Below are 21748 nucleotides of genomic sequence, written 5' to 3' on the forward strand. Positions count from 1 at the left end.
GATGAGGCCACAGCCCTAACATCTTCATTAAGGCCTTGTGAGACCCTGAGCAGAGCCATGCCTAAAATCCTGACCCATAGAAAATGTGAGATCATAAATGTGTGTTGTTTTAAGTCACTATGTTTGTGGTTAATTGTTATACAGCAGTAGGAAACTAACATAATCCCCAAGGCCTCTACCACCACTACTACCACACAGGCACTTGGCTTGCTGTCCCATTCTCCCCATAGTTAATCATAATTTTGATAAGGTTAATAGTCAATGGTTACATTACTATGACTTTGTAATATTCTGAGCAATATTCTCAAATCAGACTATAACTACATTTTTTGCACACATTTTTAATAGAGTCTAAGAGTAGCTTGGATTATTTTATTTCCCCAGTTTTCTGTTTATTCATCATTAATTGTCCCCAAAACTCTTCTCCAAATGTCTAACTTTTCTCTTAGTATGTTTAAACATAGCAGGTTGTTAGACAAGATGTATAAAGCAAAAACCATAAAAAAGACTAATAGATTCAACTCCATTAAAATTTTAAAACCTTGTTTACTAAGACACCAAAAAAGGTGAAGACAACCCACACAGTAGAAGTTATTTGTTACATAGACAACAAAGGGTAAGTATCCGAAATATATAAAGAATTTGTACAAAACAATGAGGAAAGGATTGAACTAACCAACAAGAAAATGTGCAGAACATACAAACAGGAAAAATTTAACAGCAGTTGCTTCTAGGTTGAACACTGCCTGAGCAGAGAGGAGACAGGGTAATGTTTTACTCCACACCCATTTGTCTGAGTTTGGCATCATGTGTATGTATCACCTTTTCAGAAACACATAAAAAAGTTTACTGAAAATAAAAATAAATAGAAGAAAATAAGTTACGTTTTATATTTAGTCACATGTATTAAAGTACCTTATATTTTCCTATAGGATCATGTCATTCTTGAGACATGCAGAGACACTGTAGAACTTTTTCATTTCCTTCCTTCCTATCCTAACATAGGACAGGGCATTGCTTCCAAATATAGCTGTATGTTGAACAAAGCTTACTGGTTTTATGGAGGCAAGGATCATTTCTAATATTGTTTCTCACAGCCTTCCATACACCTGTGCTAGCTAGGTAAGAGCTGCTGTTCAATAAGTACTTGATAAATTTAATTAAGGTGATATGCATTTTATCCTTTTTTCATTCCTATCTGGTAATCTTTTTAGATTTCAAATATTCCTTTTGCTTCTTATTCCTTGAATACTCTTTCCTAGAATACTGATTAGAGTTTATTACAACAAACTGGGAACTGAATAATTATTTACATTCATTTTAGTCAACCATTGCTATGACAAATTTGAAACACTCTATTATTCTTGACTTTTTAAAAACATACTCTCAAAATTCATCAAAAACTGGAAATCCATTGTTTCTTTCATATTCAATTTGCTTTGACAGAAATTCTTTACTTGTTTTGTCAATTTGGTCCTGAGAGAATAGATTGACTGTAGGAATAAAATAATGCACAAGTTGTTCTGTCCTGAGGCACTGAAGAAAGTATGCCACGCAGTCATCAAAGCGGAACTCCAGATCTTTGGAGCACCACTGACTGTCATCAGGGTCCCGGGTACAAACGTGGAAGAAGGCAGTTTTCACATGGTAAGAACAGAATTTATCCAGTTCTTTTCGGTTCTCAAACTTTTTTTTCAGCTGTTCTAAAAGGTATTTCATTAGTTTTAAGCAATCTTTCCTGTTGAATAAAAAAGAAAACCATTTATTTTCACTTATTGGCAACCTGTTTCATTCAACAAAGGACTTTAGGCATTTTACATGACAAACCTATTTAAACAATAAAGATATATAATAATATAAATATAGTCACCCTAAAACCTGATTATGTTTTCAAATATATGCTTTGAAGTTTTAAAACCACATTTTTTCCCTATCTTCTCCATTCCTACCTTATTTTATCAATACTACAACTATATAAAACTGACACATATTTATATTATTCATCTAGTTGTTCAGTACCTATAAAAATCTTGTTTTAATTTTTATAAAATTATTTTACTTGATTGGACTGCAAAATTTACATTATTCATCTAGTTATTAGTAGTTGACAAAATTTAATGTTTATAAAATTATTTGGCCTTATCAGGAATATATTTTTCTTAAATCTCTGCTTCAAAGACCACACATGAAGCCTTAAAGAACCTCTGTGGGCCGGGCGCGGTGGCTCACGCCTGTAATCCTAGCACTCTGGGAGGCCGAGGTGGGTGGATCTTCTGAGCTCAGGAGTTCGAGACCAGCCTGAGCAAGACCCCATCTCTACTAAAAAATAGAAAGAAATTATCTGCCCAACTAAAATATATATAGAAAAAATTAGCTGGGCATGGTGGCACATGCCTGTAGTCCCAGCTACTCGGGAGGCTGAGGCAGTAGGATTGCTTAAGCCCAGGAGTTTGAGGTTGCTGTGAGCTAGGCTGACACCACGGCACTCACTCTAGCCCAGGAAACAAAGTGAGACTCTGTCTCAAAAAAAAAAAAAAAAAAAAAGAACCTCTGTGCCTGCATGTTGGGCATTCTTGTTTTGACTTTTTAACTTTTGTGACCTTTATACTGGTCAACTTTGAAACTCAAATGAACAATTCCTTTTCAATCTCAGTTCTTTAGGGTGTGTATGCTATTGGGAAAAATAATTACCCCCTTAGTATTGTTTTAAGTCTAGCCAGTCAGTCCCTAGCCTGTGATGCAGCCAAACCATTCCAAAGCAAGAACCAACATTCAATAAAACAGATCATTTGGCCTCCTCCAATTACATGACATTAACATTAATATTCATTACCTTTAAGCAACCAGAATACTAAGACACATCAAATTGTCATGGCTAGTGTTCATACCCTCTCACTCGATCCTACTTATACATCTGTCTGACCCAGAGCTCAGGACAACTGCTCGCTGGCCTTGCCTCCTAACAATATCTTTCCTTGGTCCCTTGGATCTAGTTTCTCTGGTGTCATATTCACACTCTCTCTAGGTCAACCCAGCCCTGCCCTGCCCCCCACACCCAGCCCAGCAATGATCATCTTCAAGTTTGGGTTATGGAGTCAACAAAGAATTAACCATACCATAGATAATCTGCCATTTAACAAAATAAGGATGTTACCTGCAGCATTTCATTCCTCTTTTTTCACAACATTTTTTATCTTCTCCATGATTGCTCAAAATGTCCTTTTCAATATGAGAGAAGGATAGCCGCCATGTTTCTTCTTAGTTTCAAAAAGAAAAATAGAAAAGGACTTTACCAAAAGTGTCCATATCTAAACAACACAATATTTAACTGATTCCCTTCATTAAAATATCATTCTGAAAAAATTCTAGGGTAAGACAGACCAAAAGAAGTGAACAGATAAATAATGTAAATACATATGAAAATAAGTGTTTTGAAACAAAACACAGGCCTAAATGGGAAAAAAAATGGCAGGGGAGAAGGAGGTCAGAACTTAAAAAGTTAATATAGTTAGCCATAGTGAGATGTATTACCTTTTATATATTGCTAAAAATCAGTTTGTTCATATTTTGTTTCAATAACAATTGGAATCAATTAATTCATGCTTTTTGTACCATCCTTACAAGTTTTGGTATTAATATAAAATTAATTGAAGAACATTTCCTTTCCTTTCTTGTTAACATATCAATTCTTCGTAACAGTTTGTGTAAAAATAGAATTATTAGGCCGGGCGTGGTGGCTCACGCCTGTAATCCTAACACTCTGGGAGGCCGAGGCCGGCAGATCGTTTGAGCTCAGGAGTTCGAGACCAAGCCTGAGCAAGAGTGAGTCCCTGTCTCTACTAAAAATAGAAAGAAATTAGCTGGACAACTAAAAATATATACATAAAAAATTAGCCAGGCATGGTGGCACATGCCCGTAGTCCCAGCTACTTGGGAGGCTGAGGCAGGAGGATTGCTTGAGCCCAGAAGTTTGAGGTTGCTGTGAGCTAGGCTGACGCCACGGCACTCTAGCCCGGGCAACAGAGCGAGAATCTGTCTCAAAAAATAAAAAAAAATAGAATTATTTCTCCCCATGGCTTACCATGGCTAGCTCTCTTAGGCTCTGATCACCCTATTACCTAGTTGGTTTTATACCAGTAATGTTGCCACGTATCAAAATACATTTGATTTTCATATCCACAATCTTGGTGACTCCATCAATTTTGTGAATTTATTTGTAGATTCTTTTGTATTTTCTATCTATGCAATTATATCATGTCAATACTGATAGCTTTGTTTCTCCCTTTCCAGTGCTGTAGCCCTGTTTTTCCTTCCCCTACTGTGCTTGCTAGGGCACCCAGTGCACATTGAACAGAAATGGGGATAGCAGACATTTTTGCTTTCTTCCTGATTTCAGGGCAAAACTTTCCGTTATTTACCTCAATTATGATGTTGCAATAGTTTTCTAAAATCTGCCTTTTATCATATCAAGTTTCCATGTAGACTTAAATTGCTCAGGTGGTTTTTTATTGATGATGAATGAATGAATGTAGAATTTTATTAGTTGTATTTTCTTCACCTATTGAGATGATCATATGATGTTTCTCTTCTTTGTTTTTCTATTTATGTTTACCTTTAAATTACATTTAAGCCTGACAAGAAAAACACTTTACCCTTATGAAATAGTTTTCAAATTTTCACATTACTAATTTTCAAGTTTTTATATTACCTTTTCATTGAGAAAAAACATAAAACAAAAAATAATAAATTTTTCATTAAATTAGAAAGGATCATTTTGTTTTTGAAGTTTTTATTCTATTTTTGTAATAAAACACCATGTCCCCAAAGAAAAATTTTTTTTCTAGTGTGGCAGTCAGTATGTTAATTGTAACAAATGTATCATATATTAATGTGAGATGTAACTAACAGGAAATGAGAGCAGGATGGCATGCACAGGTAGTCCCAGCTACTCAGGAGGCTGAGGTGAGAGAGTCGCTTGAACCCAGGAGTTTGAGGCCAGACTGGGCCACAGAGCAAGACCCCACCACAACCCAAAATAGGGAAATGGGTATAGGGCATATGGGAATTCTCTGTACTATCTTCGCAATTTTTCTGTAAACCTAAAACTAATCTAAAATAAAATGTTTAGTTTTTTAAAAACTACATTGAGATATCATTCCACATTTTTTAGGTTACTGACAAAAATTTCAATTGGCAAAAAGTTTAACAAGTCAATGAGGTCAAGGGTGAAACAGGTACTCTAATATATTGCTGTAGAAATGCAAATTGGAATAATGCCTATGGAGGGCATTTTGGCAATATCTGTCAAAATTACATATGGACTTACTCTTTGACCAGCTGTAAAATAGACTTTAAAAAGGAATGGTGTTATCTCTACACAGAGCTATGGAGTGAGATTAAGTAAGAAAAGGCTGCAGGCTACAGTGAGCTATCATCACACCACTGCATTCCAGCTGGGGGAAAGAGTGAGACCCTGTCTCTCAAAAAACAATAATAACTAATAAATAAAAATTTTTGTAAAAGGAAGGTGTACCTTTTATCTTAAAAAGGGGGGTAACATGAATATACATACGTATTTCCTTATACTTTTTACAAATGGAAGGGTAAGCTAAAGGGTTTCCAATCAGAAAAGGGGAGGAGTGTAGAGGGGCCATGGATGGAATATATTAATATGTTTCTCTGACTCTGTGTCAAAAAAAAAAAAGAAATCATAAACTGTTTTTTATAATTATATTCTTAGTAATAATTATGCTGGTATTATTTTGAAACAGATTAAAAAACAAGTTTGAAATTTTTAACTAAAAGTCAATAAAAGGCCGGGCGCAGTGGCTCATGCCTGTAATCCTAGCACTCTGGGAGGCCGAGGTGGGTGGATTGCTTGAGCTCAGGAGTTCGAGACCAGCCTGAGCAAGAGCGAGACCCCGTCTCTACTAAAAATAGAAAAATTATCTGGCCAACTAAAATATATATATATAAAAAATTAGCCGGGCATGGTGGCACATGCCTGTAGTCCCAGCTACTTGGGAGGCTGAGGCAGGAGGATCGCTTAAGCCCAGGAGTTTGAGGTTGCTGTGAGCTAGGCTGACGCCACGGCACTCACTCTAGCCCGGGCAACAGAGTGAGACTCTGTCTCACAAAAAAAAAAAAAAAAAAAAAAAAATTCCCTGGTCTCACAAGCTATATATTTTAAAATATTTGTTTTTATTGACTTTTTTTTTTTTTTTTTTTTTTTTGAGACAGAGTCTCGCTCTGTTGCCCGGGCTAGAGTGAGTGCCGTGGCATCAGCCTAGCTCACAGCAACCTCAAACTCCTGGGCTTAAGCGATCCTCCTGCCTCAGCCTCCCAAGTAGCTGGGACTACAGGCATGTGCCACCATGCCCGGCCGAGACCAAGGGATTTCCTGTGAAATGTTTGGAAAGAGAAAAGCTAAAGCAGGTGTAACAAATGCCTCCAATCTGGTACAAGTATTTTTCACTGTTAATAAGTCCCTCTGTTCAGTCACTCAAATACACATGCATGCATGCATATACACACAGAGGCAGGATTTTGTCTGACTATAGATAATTTGGAATGATGGGAGATGTGAGAACAGCCAAGGGTAACAGAGAACAGAGGTGAAGCTGAGTACCCATCACAAGCCTCCACTTACTTTCATCTTAATGCAAGGATGTGAGGAACCACCCAACCAGAGGCCACAGGGCCACTGAAGGAAGGACTCTTCCTCATCCCTACACTGATTTGTCTTCCAGTCTTCCCCGGGGTGATAGGGAGCCCGCAAGAGGATCGTACGGGACCCTGCTGAGATTCCCCTATCACATCAGTGAGGGTTTCTTGGGACAACCCTTCTAAAAATTGCTCAGCAGTGCAGCCCCTCTTTGCAGAAAGCTATGTTCCTTTCCCAAAACCACGAATAACGACTTATGTACTTCCCCTTTACAAACTATTTTTTCTTACAGAAAAATGACTCCTATATGTATGCAATATAAAAAGTTAAGATGTGTGTCTGCAAAAATGTAAACCATCAAACTAAGTATGACTGACTATTTTGGGTCTTTTTCCCAGCAATACTCCTGTATAACTTGGTTCATTTGTTTTGTGGTCTCTTCCAGTTTCCCTGGATTCCAGCAGTTGTAGGTGCCAAAAGTCCTATGTAAATTTATGAGAGAAAATGAAAATAATCAGCTACTTTCTTTCTGCCACCTGAAAAAAAAATCAGCATTATTCAGTTTTAGCTGTAGATAGACCAACTCAGTCTGGTTCTTAGAACTTGAGTGTTACCTACGAGCACAGCCTGAAAACCCATCCTCATCTGTGAGGCTGAGACACACAGGTGAAAAGGCAGACCCAACCACTGCACCCAGCTACAGCTGAGGGTGGAAAGGTCTGCTAGCTGCATGGGAGCAGTGGGATGAGAAGACGGAAGAAAAAGAGAAACAGGACTGAGAATAAGAGTCTAGGCTCTGATGATAATGTTAACACGTAATAATGTATGACTGCCATGAATGGAACCGGGGACTTCACATGCACTGACTTATTAATCTTCCCAGAATCTTTCAAGTAGCTTTGATTAATTCGGTGTACAGATGAGAAAACTAGTTTAGAAGGCTTCATAACTAGCCCAAGATCACACAGTTAGTAACAGAAGTCTCAGGATTCAGAACCAGAGCAGTCTGACTCCAAAGCCAATACTGCCTCTCTTTATTTAAAAAATAAAATATTTTGGCCAGGCGCAGTGGCTCACGCTTGTAATCCTAGCACTCTGGGAGGCCGAGGCGGGTGGATCACTCAAGGTCAGGAGTTCGAGACCAGCCTGAACAAGAGCGAGACCCCCATCTCTACTAAAAATAGAAAGAAATTATCTGGCCAACTAAAAATATGTATAGAAAAAATTAGCCAGGCATGGTGGCACATGGCTGTAGTCCCAGCTACTCAGGAGGCTGAGGCAGTAGGATCGCTTAAGCCCAAGAGTTTGAGGTTGCTGTGAGCTAGGCTGATGCCATGGCACTCACTCTAGCCTGGGCAACAGAGCGAGACTCTGTCTCAGAAAAATAAAATAAAATATTTTTAATTTATTTAACATTTTTATTTAAAAATATATTTATATAAAATTCAAATGCAGGTTACTAGACATTTTAAAGTTGAGTATTTTATATTAATAGTGCAACTATGCCTTTTCAATTCTATCTCTCACCAAACTCCCACCTTGTAGCCTATTTAGCCTGATGGCTCTTGAAATGCCAACAGCATTGGTTAGCTATTGATCTTATACTGACCTAGCATATAACATTAACAACTCTTTTATATCTTTAAGTTAACCTTAACATTCAAAATACCTTGAAAACCATTTCCTTCCTTGGCATGCTTGGGTACAAGGTAAAATGGCTGTCGTCTTAGGTTGGCCTTAACTTTTGCTCCAAGCCAGTTGTTGATGGGCATGCCTTCCTGGGTGCTAGCAGGCCAGCTACTTTTTGATTCCAAAGCCAGGATTATATCCACAGATATTGCTTCAGGTTTTCTAATGAGAAGGGTTACAGCAGGGCTCCCGCGTTTCTTCCTCTCCACAATGATATCTGCATCTGTTTAAATATATAAAAGTGAAGAAAGTTTATCAATCCAATGTTCTCTGGAAATATATGGGAAATAATATAACTAAAGACCTCTGAAGTGCTAAGCACAGGTGAACATTAGTTCTAAAATGGAAATTGGCTCTGCTAGGCAAAGTTTTTACTCATTTAACCAATATTTATTGATACCTACCATGGGGAGGCATTGGTAAGATTCTGTTTGGCATATAAGATGAGGGGCCCCCTGAAGACCTTGAGGTTTGGGAGTGCTGTGGTTAAATTTTTATTTAGAATTACGGATGGCAGTTTGGAGGGAAGCCTGGAGAAGAGGTCAGACCAGTAGCAGGGAAGACAGAGGCAGGGAGAAGACCACAGCAACAGCCGGGCACAGAGGTTGGGTGGTAGCACAGAGGCAATGAGCATCAGGACACAGGGGCAGGGCCGGGCACGGCGGCTCACACCTGTAATCCCAGCACTCTGGGAAGCCGAGGTGGGAGGATTGCTTGAGGTCAGGAGTTTGAGACCAGCCTGAGCAAGAGCAAGATTCCATCTCTACTAAAAATAGAAAAAATTAGCCGGGCGTGGTGGCATGCACCTGTAATCCCAGCTACTTGGGAGGCTGAGGCAAGAGGATCATTTGAGCCCAGGAGTTTGAGGTTGTTGTGAGCTAGGCTGACGCCACGGCACTCTAGCCTAGGTGACAGAGCGAGATTCTGTCTCAAAGAAAAAAGGCAAAGGCAGAAGCGCAAGCAATTAGAGGTTCAGATCAACAAAACTGGTGGACAGATTGAGTCTGTGACCTGAGCAGGAAAGTACAAGCCTGGGATGGAATCCCGAGTTTGGTCTGGGAAATGACTGATGTTGATTCCATTCCCCAAAATAGAATAAACAGGAAGAAGAAAGATTGGGCTGACTTGAACTTCATTAGACACAATGAGCTCCAGGCGTCTGTGGGACACACAAGTGGAGACAGCCATTGAGCAGGTGGCTATGGTGGTCAGAAGTTCAGGTGGCTTTAGGAGCTGGGGTTGTATGAGCAGTAAAGACTAATCCTAGGCCATGCACGGTGGCTTTTGCCTGCAATCCTAGCCTGCAATTCAGCACTCTGGGAGGCCGAGGCAGGAGGATGGCTTGAGCTCAGGAGTTTGAGACCAGCCTGAGCAAAAGAGAGACATCATTTCTACTAAAAATAGAAAAATTAGCCAGGCCTCATGGCGCATGCCTGTAGTCCCAGCTACTTGGGAGGCTGAGGCCAGAGAATTGCTGGAGCCCAGGAGTTTGAGGTTGCTGTGAGCTACGATGACACCACTGCACTCTAGCCAGGGCAACAGAGCAAGACTCTCTTTCTCAAAAAAACAAAACAAAACAAAACAATAAAAGACTACTCCTTGATAAGATTTCTAGGAGGGACCACAGTGAGGAAGTAGAATACAAAGGAGAAAACGCTAATGAAATTTGCAAACCTGCCCACCTCTTACCCACTACATCCTTCTTCTCTCCTGTTACCACTGAGGAAGTGTCCTTCCACCTTTCAAAGAACATCTATCCACATGTTCTCTGGATCCCTTCCCTCTCACCTTCCCAAGCACCTTGCTCTTCAATTATTCCTTCTCCCCATGAACCATCTCTCTCCCTACTGAGTCGTTCTTAAATGCATAAAGGGTTACAGTGTATCTTTCACCTGAATTATTATAATAGTTTCCTTTCTAATCTCCCTATTTGCCTTCTTATAATATCTCCATAGAAGCCAGAGTAAACTTTTAAAAATACAAAGTCAATCATTACTCCCTGATTGAAAACTGGCTTCTCAAGGAACACAGAATAAAATCTGAATTCCTTTCCAGGATCCACAAGTCCTTACAGAATCTAGCCCCTGGATGCCTTTTCAGCTTCATTTTATGTCACTTTTTCCCTTGTCCACACAGGCCTGGTTTTTGTCCCTTGAGCTGGCCAAGCTCTTTTCTGCCTCAGGGCCTGGATCCACTGACCCACACCACCCTAATTGCTGTCACTTCTCCCTTCAGAGCACTCATTGCAATTCGTGTTACATGTTATTCACACTCTGCCTCTCTATCATAATGGACTATGAGCTTAAAGAGGGGATCCCACTGATTTTATCCAGGCACATACGGAGTATGCCCAGTGGCACAGGCAGCAGATCAGTGAATATTCGTTGAAGACTGAAATAGAGCCAATTGACGTTGCAGAAGAATACCAAGAAGATGCAACAGACTAAAACCAAGAGCAAAGAGTTGTCTCTGGAAGCCGGTAGTAGTCAGTAGTCTGCTGCAGCGAGATCAAGAAAGATCAGGAGAGGAGCACATATTGCCAATTAGTAGGTATGATTAGACCTTTAAAAACTAAAAGACAAAAATTTTACCTCCAATAGTTTTAATTTCCTCCTTAATGATTTTCCTAAACTTCAACAGCATCTTAGAAGCTGATAATATTTCCCCTTCTAAAAATTGACTCAGAGGATTTCCTCTCGGATTTCTTTTGAACTTCACAAAGTAATAGGCACCGCTGTTGCGATATTCTTCTAGTTGAATTCTGGGGACTTCCAGTTTAAACATGACATCAAATTCATTGGGTGCAGAAATCTAAGAAACAGTAAAAATAGCACTGAAATGTTTGCTTATGAATATTTTCCAAATAATTGCATTTTTTCCTTGAAATTTCCACTAAAACCATACTTTAAAAAGTAAGATTCCTTGGGAGGGCTAGGTGCGGTGGCTCACGCCTGTAATCCTACCACTTGGGAGGCCGAGGCGGGTGGATCGTTTGAGCTCAGGAGTTCGAGACCAGCCTGAGCAAGAGCGAGACCCTGTCTCTACTACAAAAAATGGAAACAAATTAGCTGGATGACTGAAAATATACAGAAAAAATTAGCCGGGCATGGTGGCACATGCCTGTAGTCCCAGCTACTGGGGAGGCTGAGGCAGGAGGATCGCTTGAGCCCAGGAGTTTGAGGTTGCTGTGAGCTAGGCTGACACCACACACTCTAGCCCGGGCAACAGAGCGAGACTCTGTCTCAAAAAAAAAAAAAAAGATTCCTTGGGAGGCAGAGGTGGGAAGACCGCTTGAGGCCAGGAGTCCAAGGCCAGCCTAAACAACATAGCAAGACCCAATCTCTACAAAAAATAGAAAACTCAGCCGGGCATGGTGGTACAAGCCTATAGTCCCAGCTACTCAGGAGGCTGAGGCAGGAGGATCACCTGAGCCCAGGAGTTTGAGGTTGCAGTGAGCTATGACGACCTCACTGCACTCTAGCGTGGGCAACAGAGCAAGACCCTGTCCCAAAAAAGAAAAAGCATCCAGATTCCTAATATTTATACCCTCTGGGAGTGGGACTAGTAATACTAGTAATACTTACTAGTACAAGAGTATTGCTGGTTTTAGTTTGTAGGTTCTACACTCAATTTTTTTTACCATGACCAAGAATTATTATTATTATTGTTTTTAGAGACAGGGTATCACTCTACAGCCCAAACTAAAGTGCAGTGGCACGATCATAGCTCATTACAGTCTCGAGCTCCTGGCCTCAAATGATCTTCCCGCCTTAGCCTCCCAAGTCTCTGGGATGACAGGGGTGAGCCACTGAGCCTGGCTTAAGCATTAATTTCTTTTTTTTTTTTTATTTTTTTGAGACAGAGTCTCACTTTGTTGCCCAGGCTAGAGTGCCATGGCATCAGCCTAGCTCACAGCAACCTCAAACTCCTGGGCTCAAGCGATCCTCCTGCCTCAGCCTCCCACGTAGCTGGGACTACAGGCATGGGCAACCATGCCCAGCTAATTTTTCTATATATATTTTTAGATGTCCATATAATTTCTTTCTATTTTTAGTACAGATGGGCTCTTGCTCTTGCTCAGGCTGGTCTCGAACTCCTGACCTCAAGCAGTCCTCCCGCCTTGGCTTCCCAGAGTGCTAGAATTACAGGCGTGAGCCACCACGCCCGGCCAGCATTAATTTTGAATTAAAAATAATTTTAAATGATATAATGTAAGCTCTCAAAATCTATACCAGTTTTTTCCTGAGTTTAAAGTTCAATAAAATTAAAAACCTTTAGATTATTACCTTTTATGTCACAAGATATACGCTGCAGCCACCCTGCTGTCACAACGGTCTCAAAAATGTGTGTAGTCACGTCCTGGCGAGTTGGTCCAAGGCTAGCTCTCATAGCAGCCAGCCATCCAAGCGAGTGGGAGCTCCAAGTCACGCACTACATTAGTGTCTTTGAACCACAGCATTTGTAAGAGCTTCAAAGAATCTTCTTTTTCATCCTCACAATAATTATAGCCATTATAATAAATATTTATTTTTTCTATATTAAAAGTTCCACAAGTCTTTCATTACTTAGGAGTATGCTCTAAGTGCAGCTATTGGACTACACTGTTCAATATGGTACAGACTAGCCACACATGTCTATGCAGTCAGTCCAAACTGAGATATGCTGTATTACAGACTGAATTGTGTCCTCTCCCCAAATTCATATGTTGAAACCCTAACCCTTAATGTGACTGTATTTGGAGACAGAGCTTTTAGGAGGTAATTAAGGTTAAATAAGGTCATATGGGTAGGACCCTAATCAAAGAGGCCATGTGAGCACGCAGTGAGAAGATGCTTTTTGCAAACCAGGAAGAGAGCCTTTACCAGAACCCTGTCACGCTGGCACCCTGATCTATGACTTCCAGCATCCAGAACTGTGAGAAAATAAATTTCTGTTGCTTAAGCCACCCAGTCTATACAGTATATTGTTATGGCAGCCTGAGTTGAGTAAGACATACCGTGAGTGTGAAGCAAACACGTGAAGCGACATCAGTAGGAATGGCCAGGTAAGAGGCTCCAAAAATTGCTCTTCCACCCAAAGCAACAAGAACACAGGCAGAGATCATCAAATTCAACTTTTTCAGAACTCTGCAAATTAACTACAGGCTTGCAACAATCCAAGCTGGCTTTATTCAAGAAAAACAGCAGAATCTCAGTAAGAACAGTGAGTTTTCTTGGCATTCCAAATTCACCACCAGCACCATAAAAGCTTCTTGTTCCCACTCCCTGTTAGTAGAGAGAGTGGGAACTGCTCCGCCGCGGGCAGCCACTGTTCCAACACCACAGCAGCTCTGCCTGCTTGGGGATGTCATGCAGCTGGCATCACATGGCACGCGGTCTTTTACATCTGATCTCTTCCAATCAGCATTATGGGTGTGAGATTCATCCATATTGCGTATATTGATAGTTTGTTCTTTTTCATTCTGTGTAGTATTGTAATGAGTTAATGGAATATATAGAAATATATTTGCTCATTCCTGAAGGGTGGTCTTACTAATAACCTACCTAACAGAGGAAAATAAACTATCAAACAGAAAGTAAGAGAAATAAACTCACAACTACCCTTTGTTTAATTAAAGCACGTGTGGCCTAACTGGTTATCTCTGAGTTCTTTCTCAGCCTTGAAAAAGTTCCTGAGCAGAGAGTAGGACTGCAAGCTTCCCCTGCTCCCTCCAGAAGAGAGAGTACGAGGTGCCTCCCACTACCAAGCAGAATGAAGAAACTAATTTCTGCTATCAATCTGCTTTGTGAAAGACAGAAAAAAGCCAACACAGCAGCTTCACAGCTGCTTTTGTTATCAGTACCCTGAAGCAGAGGAAAAAACAAAAGCCATTTCTACCCTTTAAAAGCACCAAGCAACTTTCCTCCAGGCCTGACACTTCTTTCCTTCCTCTGTGTGTGGCCTCTCTCTCTCTCTCTCTCTCTCTCTCTCTCTCTATATATATATATATATATATATATATTTCTTTTCTTTCTTTCTCTTTCTTCCTTCCTTCCTTCCCTCCCTCCCTCCCTCTTTCCATTTCTTTTTTTTTTCCTTCCCTCCTTCCCTCTCTTTCTCCCTCCCTTTCTCCCTCCCTTCCTTCCTTACTTCCTTCCTTTCTCAGGAAAAATAAACTTTTACTTCTGTATATCCTAATCACTGAGAATTCTTCCCCACACACACACACACAGACTTCACATCCTAACAATTCTATTGATGGATATGGGTTATTTCCACTTTTAACTTATATTTCAAATAATGCTATTTTCAGCATTCTTGTATATGTCTTTCCATGGATATGAGCACTTGTATGTCCACCCAAAAGTGGAAATGCTGGATATAAAATAGGCATATCTTTAACTTGAGGAGAAATTATCCATTTTCTAAAGAGGTAGTACCAATTTATCCTCCCATCATCAGTGTAAGAGAGTTTCTGTTGCTCCATGCCTTCTCCAACACTTGAGATTCTCAAGTATGTTTTTAAAATTTCTAAAATTCTGAATTTTAAATTCTAGTGAACAGATATGTGTAGTAGAATCTTATCATGGTTTAATTTTGCATTTTCCTGATGATTAATGACGTTGAGCACCTTTCACATGTTTGTTGCTATATAGATTGCAGAACTAGCTTGTTTGTTCAAGGCTTTTGCCTAATTTTGAATTGGTTTGTATGAGTCTTGTCAAATATATATATTGTAAATGTCTTATCTCAGTTTGTGTCTTGTGTTTTCACTCTCTCAGTGGTGTCTTTTGATGAACACTAGTTCTTAATTCTAATGAAATAATGAAATGCAATTTCTCTCTCTTTTTTTTTGAGATAGAGTCTCACTGTGTTGCCTGGGCTAGAGTGCCGTGGCGTCAGCCTAGGCTATAGCAATCTCAAACTCCTGGGTTCAGGTGATCCTCCTGACTCAGCCTCCCAAGTAGCTGGGTCTACAGGTGTGTATCACCATGCCCAGCTCATTTTTTCTATTTTTAGTAGAGACAGAGTCTCGCTCTTGCTCAGGCTGGTCTCCAACTCCCAACCTCAAGCGATCCTCCCACCTTGGCCTCCCAGAGTGCTAAGATTACAGGCATGAGCCACCGCACCTAGCCTTCTCTATCTTTTATGGTCGACAATTTTAGTGTCCCGTTTAAGAAATATCTGCACATCCCAAGGTTATGAACATATTCAAATATGCTTTCTTCTAGAAGCTTTATTGTTTTACTTTTAGGTCTATGTTATATCTCAAAGTAATTTTTGTGTATGATCTGTGGTAGGAGTCAAGGTTCATGTTTTTCCCATACAGATAGCCAACTGACCCAACACCATTTATTTTTAAAAAACCATCCTTTCCCCCACTGAATTACATTGCTGCACGTTTTGTGTACTATATTGAATTACATGTGTGGTCTGTTTCTGGACTTTCTATTCAATTGGTCTATTTCTCTATCAATGCATCAATAACACCTGCTTAATTAGCATAGCTTTAGAGTAAATCTTGCTCTCCAATAAAGTAAATCCTCCAACATTTTCTCCTTTAGAATTGCCATGGCAGGCCGGGCGCAGTGGCTCACGCCTGTAATTCTAGCACTGTGGGAAGCCGAGGCGGGCGGATCGTTTGAGCTCAGGAGTTCGAGACCAGCCTGAGCAAGAGCAAGACCCCGTCTCTACTAAAAATAGAAAGAAATTAGCTGAACAACTAAAAATACATAGAAAAAAATTAGCCGGACATGGTGGTGCATGCCTGTAGTCCCAGCTACTCGAGAGGCTGAGGCGGAAGGATTGCTGGAGCCCAGGAGCTTGAGGTTGCTGTGAGCTAGGCTGACGCCTCGGCACTCTAGCCTGGGCAACAAAGTGAGACTCTATCTCAAAAAAGTAAATAAATAAATAAATAAAATAGAATTGCCATGGCTAGTCTAGGTCCTTTGCATTTCCATGTAAATCTTTTAATCAGTTTGTCAATTTAAACAAAAAAAACTGATGGGATTTTGACTTAAATTGCATTGAATCCATAGACCAATTTGAGAAAAAATGAACATGATATAGCTTTCCATTATTTAGTTCCTCTTCAAATTTACTCAGTAATGTTTTAAAGTTTTGAACATCTTTAGTGAGATTTATTCCTAAATATTTGATATTCTTAAAAAAAAAAATTTTTTTTTGAGACAAAGTCTCACTCTGTTGCCCAGGCTAGAGTGCCATGGCATCAGTCTAGCTCACAGCAACCTCAAACTCCTGGGCTCAAGCAATCCTGCTGCCTCCGCCTCTCAAGTAGCTGTGACTACAGGCATGCACTACCATGCCCGACTAATTTTTCTACATATATTTTTCACTGTCCATATAATTTCTTTCTATTTTTAGTAGAGATAGGGTCTTGCTCTTGCTCAGGCTGGTCTCAAACTCCTGAGCTCAAGCAATCCTCCCACCTCGGCCTCCCAGAGTGCTAGGATTACAGGCATGAGCCACCACACCTGGCCACTCCTCTGATCTTATGCCTTTTATTTCTTTTTCTTGCCTTGTTGCATTGGTTGTATGTATTCCTTTGCCTTTTGTTCAACATTATTTTTGTGATTCATTCACATTGTTGCATGTTGCTGTATTTTGTTCTTTTTCTTTACTAGTTATAGCATTGCATAAAACCATTACAATCAGGCTGGAGGAGGTGGCTCACACCTGTAATCCCAGCCCTTTGGGAGGCCAAGGCAGGAGGATGGCTTGTTGCCAAGAGTTTGAGAATAGCCTGGGCAACATAGTGAGACCTCATCTCTAAAAAAATTAAAAAATTAGGTGGGCATGGTGGTGTGCCTGTAGCCCCAAAGACTTGGGAGGCTGAGGCAGGAGGATTGAGTAAGCCCAGGATTTCAAGGCTGCAATGAGTTATGATCACACAACTGCACTCCAGCCTGGGTGACAGCGTAAGACCTTGTCTCTAAAAAAAAATTACTGAGAAGTATATTTTGTATATCTTTTTACTAATCATAAATAGCTTAGAATTATAAAAATTTTGAAATCCAAGTGTATGCGTAACAAATCCAAGTGTATGTGTAAAAGAAGAAAATACATCAAAATGATAACAGTGAATAAAATAAATAGAAGTAATATTATTTGATATGCTCTTCTGACTTTTCTAGGGATATCACATGGCACAGGGGTGAATATGGGAGAGGCTAGGGAGAGGGGTAAGAAGGAGAGAGCTGATGGGCTGTCATGGAAGCTTGCTGGAGGACAGGCAGTGGGTCAACTCCACAACGAACACATATACCTTCTATAATCAGTAAAAAAAAAAAAAAATGTTTTACACAAAACAAATTTCACTGAATTTCTTTCCACCAGCATAATTTTTAAGCAGAGACTGATTCTGACTGGAGACCGTTATCTAAATGTCTTATTGTTCTCTAATTCGAACAAATAATTTTCTTTTTTTTTAAGAGACAGGGTCTTGCTCTGTTGCCCAGGCTGGAGTACAGTGGTGTGATCATAGCTCACTATAACCTTGAACTCCTGGGCTCACTCAGCCTCCCAAAGTGCTGAGAATATAGGCGTGAGCCACTGCGCACGGCCTAACTAATGACTTTCTTTTTCCCTTAGACTCTCCATATACAGTAATTGAACTGAATTGATATTTATGTAATAAGAATCATGCTCAAGACACATTCTGATAAAGGTTTTGCTTACTTGGCTTTCAAGAAACTTTTAGACAGAATTACATGAGTGGTCTTCCGTGCTGAAAGAGTTTAAGATCCAAAGACCAATACATACACTGCCTTTTTTGACAATAAATATCACTGAGTCCACACCAACAGAATGAGTAGCTGTAGAGTGCACAGAGTTGTATAAAACATCATGTTACAATGGAGCTTACAATCTTGGTGAGACGCCAAAAAAAATTCATGAAAAGTTTAATTTCTATTGAAGGCTACCAGATTAAACTCTTATTATGGAATTAAATCTGAATTTGCTGCCCTGAAAAGGCATGGGTCTTCAGTGAGATCACCCATCCTTTTTCCTTGAGCCCATTCATCCATTCGTTGCCTTGAATGCTTGCTATATGTTAAGGCTTAGAGATGCAAAGATGCACATTTGGCCTGTTCTCTTAAGAGTTTATAATCCTAAAACCCTAAATCTCGAGTTTTACAATCATCCACCTTCACGAAGAGAGCAGTCAGTTGAATAAAGCCAATATGTCACTCTAAAATAAATTGATTACTTAATAAATATATGCTATCAGTCTCTATTTCTGTTCCTGCTACACACAAGGTCTTACTGGAATTAAAGAAGTCACAGCCCAACAATTGGAAAACTGACAGAGAAGGCAAAAAATACAACCAAACAAATGTGTCAGCAGTCAGCAAACAAACTCCAGTCAGGAACTTGTTTCTAAACCTTCAATTTATAATGGAATGATTAATGACTCAACCACCCACAAACAAATGGAGCAGTGGAATACACACTTAAAAGCAATTATATGGGATGTGTACTTAAGAAGCGTACTTTCAGTATCTGTAGGGGAATTTTCTGTTCTTTTTTTTTAGCACTACACTGTGAGCTACGGTCACAGTGATAGCTGTGATTTCCATGATATCCGTATAAGACACTGGGGAAAGGGGGCCAGCAGGGGACAGGCGAGGGGGGGTTGGTTGGGGGATGGAGGATGGAAGATTTTTTTCTTATGGGGTACAGATACCCTCATAGGAAAAAGTCCACATTAATGTTATATATATTAACATTAATATGGAATTTTTCACAGACCACTTTAAATTATCCAAGTCAGAATCTGACTTGAGATCTCAAGTAAACACTACCAACCACAGCACTGTTACAGAAACTCGACACATGTCTACCTACATGAATGAATCCATACATTTGATTTCCCCCAACAGCAGTGTCTTGAGAGTAGCTGGTAATCAATGTCAGTTGGTTGTATCATCGTTGGATGTATAGATGAATAAACGAACTATTTGTCGTTTTTCTTAGAACTGTGTCACACACCACCAAAGAACTAACAAGAGTCTAAGATACTTTCGAAGGGAGTGAGGGACCGAGACCTGGGAGAGGTGAGGATTACTGGGGGGCTAGGGAGAGGGCTGAGGATTACTGGGGGGCTAGGGAGAGGGCTGAGGATTACTGGGGAGGCTAGGGAGAGGGATGAGGACTACTGGGGAGGCTAGGGAGAGGGATGAGGATTACTGGGGAGGCTAGGGAGAGGGGTCAGGATTACCGGGGAGGCCAGGGAGAGGGGTGAGGATTACCGGGGAGGCTAGGGAGAGGGCTGAGGATTACCGGGGAGGCTAGGGAGAGGGCTGAGGATTACCGGGGGGGCTAGGGAGAGGGGTCAGGATTACCGGGGAGGCTAGGGAGAGGGGTGAGGATTACCGGGGAGGCTAGGGAGAGGGCTGAGGATTACCGGGGAGGCTAGGGAGAGGGCTGAGGATTACCGGGGAGGCTAGGGAGAGGGCTGAGGATTACCGGGGAGGCTAGGGAGAGGGCTGAGGATTACTGGGGGGCTAAGGAGAGGGGTCAGGATTACCGGGGGGGCTAAGGAGAGGGGTCAGGATTACCGGGGAGGCTAGGGAGAGGGCTGAGGACTACCGGGGAGGCTAGGGAGAGGCCTGAGGATTACCGGGGAGGCTAGGGAGAGGGCTGAGGATTACCGGGGAGGCTAGGGAGAGGGCTGAGGATTACCGGGGAGGCTAGGGAGAGGGCTGAGGACTACCGGGGAGGCTAGGGAGAGGGCTGAGGATTACCGGGGAGGCTAGGGAGAGGGCTGAGGACTACCGGGGAGGCTAGGGAGAGGCCTGAGGATTACCGGGGAGGCTAGGGAGAGGGCTGAGGATTACCGGGGAGGCTAGGGAGAGGGCTGAGGATTACCGGGGGGGCTAAGGAGAGGGGTGAGGATTACCGGGGAGGCTAGGGAGAGGGCTGAGGATTACTGGGGAGGCTAGGGAGAGGCCTGAGGATTACTGGGGAGGCTAGGGAGAGGGCTGAGGCAGGACGCGGAAAGCAGGCGCGGTGCAGCTCACCTTCACATGCTCGTAGTAGCTCCCGGTGCGCAGCAGCGCGACACCTTTGAACTCAGACTCGCAGTTCTGCAGCCTCCGCAGCAGGTGGTCCACGACCCTGTTCACTACCTCGGCCGCGGCCGAGGTGTCCGGGCGGCTCAACCTCAACGTCTCCAGCACCGCCCGCAGCTTCCCGCTCCCCGGCGCCGCCTCCCTGCGGTGGGGACCCGCGGCCGGAGCGGGCGCGTCGCAGCTGGGCACCCTCGCGGACCTGGGCGGGGGTCTCTGCTCCCCAGAGCAGCGCGCACCCCCCCGGCGGCGAGATCCAGCCCTGGGCAGGGCTGGCGCTGAGGCCGCGGGAGGCTCCGGCCCCTCCGCCGGAACCGCCTGCTCCTCCGGCCCGGCAGCGTTGGCCGGGTCCCCGGCGCGCATCGGGGCCGTCTTGGCGCGGGACCCCGGCGCGCGGACCTGCGTCCCCTCCGTGGAGGCCGGGTCGCTCTTCTTCTGCCGGGATCCTGACTTCCTGGCGGGGCCGCAGCTCCCCGCGCCGGGCCGGGCGGCGTTGGGGTCAGCTGGAGACCCACCAGGTTCCGTCCGGGCGCCTCTCGAACTCCGCGCCGAAACCTTGGGGACCGCGGCTCCGGCCTTCGAAGCTGTACGCGTCGCCTTTCCGCGCCGAGGGTCCATGGCTGGCGCTCTCTGCTCCCCGAAAGAAGAATCAGCTTTGGAGAAAGGCCGTGAGAGGAAGAACCAGCAGAAGCGGTTGGAAACGAAACTCAAAAATCTGGCGGGAACTGAGCGTCTCCGGCTCCGGAGCTGGCATCTAAGGGGAAGCCCAGGCTGGGAGGCCACCGGGAGCCACGCCCCCGCCGGGGGAGGCTGGCCACGGCCACCCCCAGCGCTACTGGGGTCGCTGATTTTCTCACCCTCCAGTGTGAGCTGTCTGGGCACTGCAGCTACAGGAAGCACTCTCGAGAACTTTGATGGCGAAACGCATTGATATTGTACCACCTAAAATTGTGTTGAAAAACGACATACCTTCTCGCACATTTGATGTTGACAGAGAATCTTTCTCAATGTAAGTTTCAATAAGAGGTTTTTTTATTATTAATAAGAAATAGAGGCCAGGGGCGGTGGCTCACACCTCTAATCTCAGCACTTTGGGAGACTGTGGCGGGAGGATCGCTTGAGGCCAGGAGTTCGAGACCAGCATGGGCAGCATAGCAAGACCACGTTGAAATCAATAAAGGGGTGCAAGGTGAGTACTGTGGTAAAGGCCTAAAATTCTGTGAAGGCACAGGCCTAGCTAAAAGTATTAATAGTAATCAGCCACTGTCCCCATGTTTGCTTCTGTATAATTGCTGCTCTAGAGTCACATAGCTGGTGATCATAA

General features: G+C 42.5%; 1 protein-coding gene across 1 annotated transcript; it reads right to left on the reverse strand.

The window, feature by feature from the left end:
• Positions 1 to 1020: 1020 nt before the first annotated feature.
• CGAS (cyclic GMP-AMP synthase) lies at positions 1021 to 21148 on the reverse strand. Its single transcript, XM_045542262.1, has 5 exons — positions 20377 to 21148; positions 10945 to 11164; positions 8334 to 8576; positions 3155 to 3257; positions 1021 to 1738 (listed from the first exon to the last, which is right to left on the reverse strand). The coding sequence occupies exons 1-5, from the start codon at positions 21040 to 21042 to the stop codon at positions 1387 to 1389; spliced, it is 1584 nt and encodes a 527-aa protein (XP_045398218.1). The 5' UTR covers positions 21043 to 21148; the 3' UTR covers positions 1021 to 1386.
• Positions 21149 to 21748: the final 600 nt, after the last annotated feature.

This window comes from Lemur catta, chromosome 2 (genome assembly GCF_020740605.2).
Source record: "Lemur catta isolate mLemCat1 chromosome 2, mLemCat1.pri, whole genome shotgun sequence".
Classification (NCBI taxonomy): Eukaryota; Metazoa; Chordata; class Mammalia; order Primates; family Lemuridae; genus Lemur; species Lemur catta.

What these genes read in the sequence shown, in the direction of transcription:
- CGAS (XM_045542262.1), bottom strand. Translation starts at nt 21,042, where the DNA reads ATGGACCCTCGGCGCGGAAAGGCGACGCGTACAGCTTCGAAGGCCGGA. An exon ending in GCTACTACGAGCATGTGAAG is followed by an intron (nt 11,165 to 20,376) that starts GTGAGCTGCACC and finishes ACTGTTTCTTAG; the next exon opens with ATTTCTGCACCCAATGAATT. An exon ending in AGAGGAATGAAATGCTGCAG is followed by an intron (nt 1,739 to 3,154) that starts GTAACATCCTTA and finishes TTTATTCAACAG; the next exon opens with GAAAGATTGCTTAAAACTAA.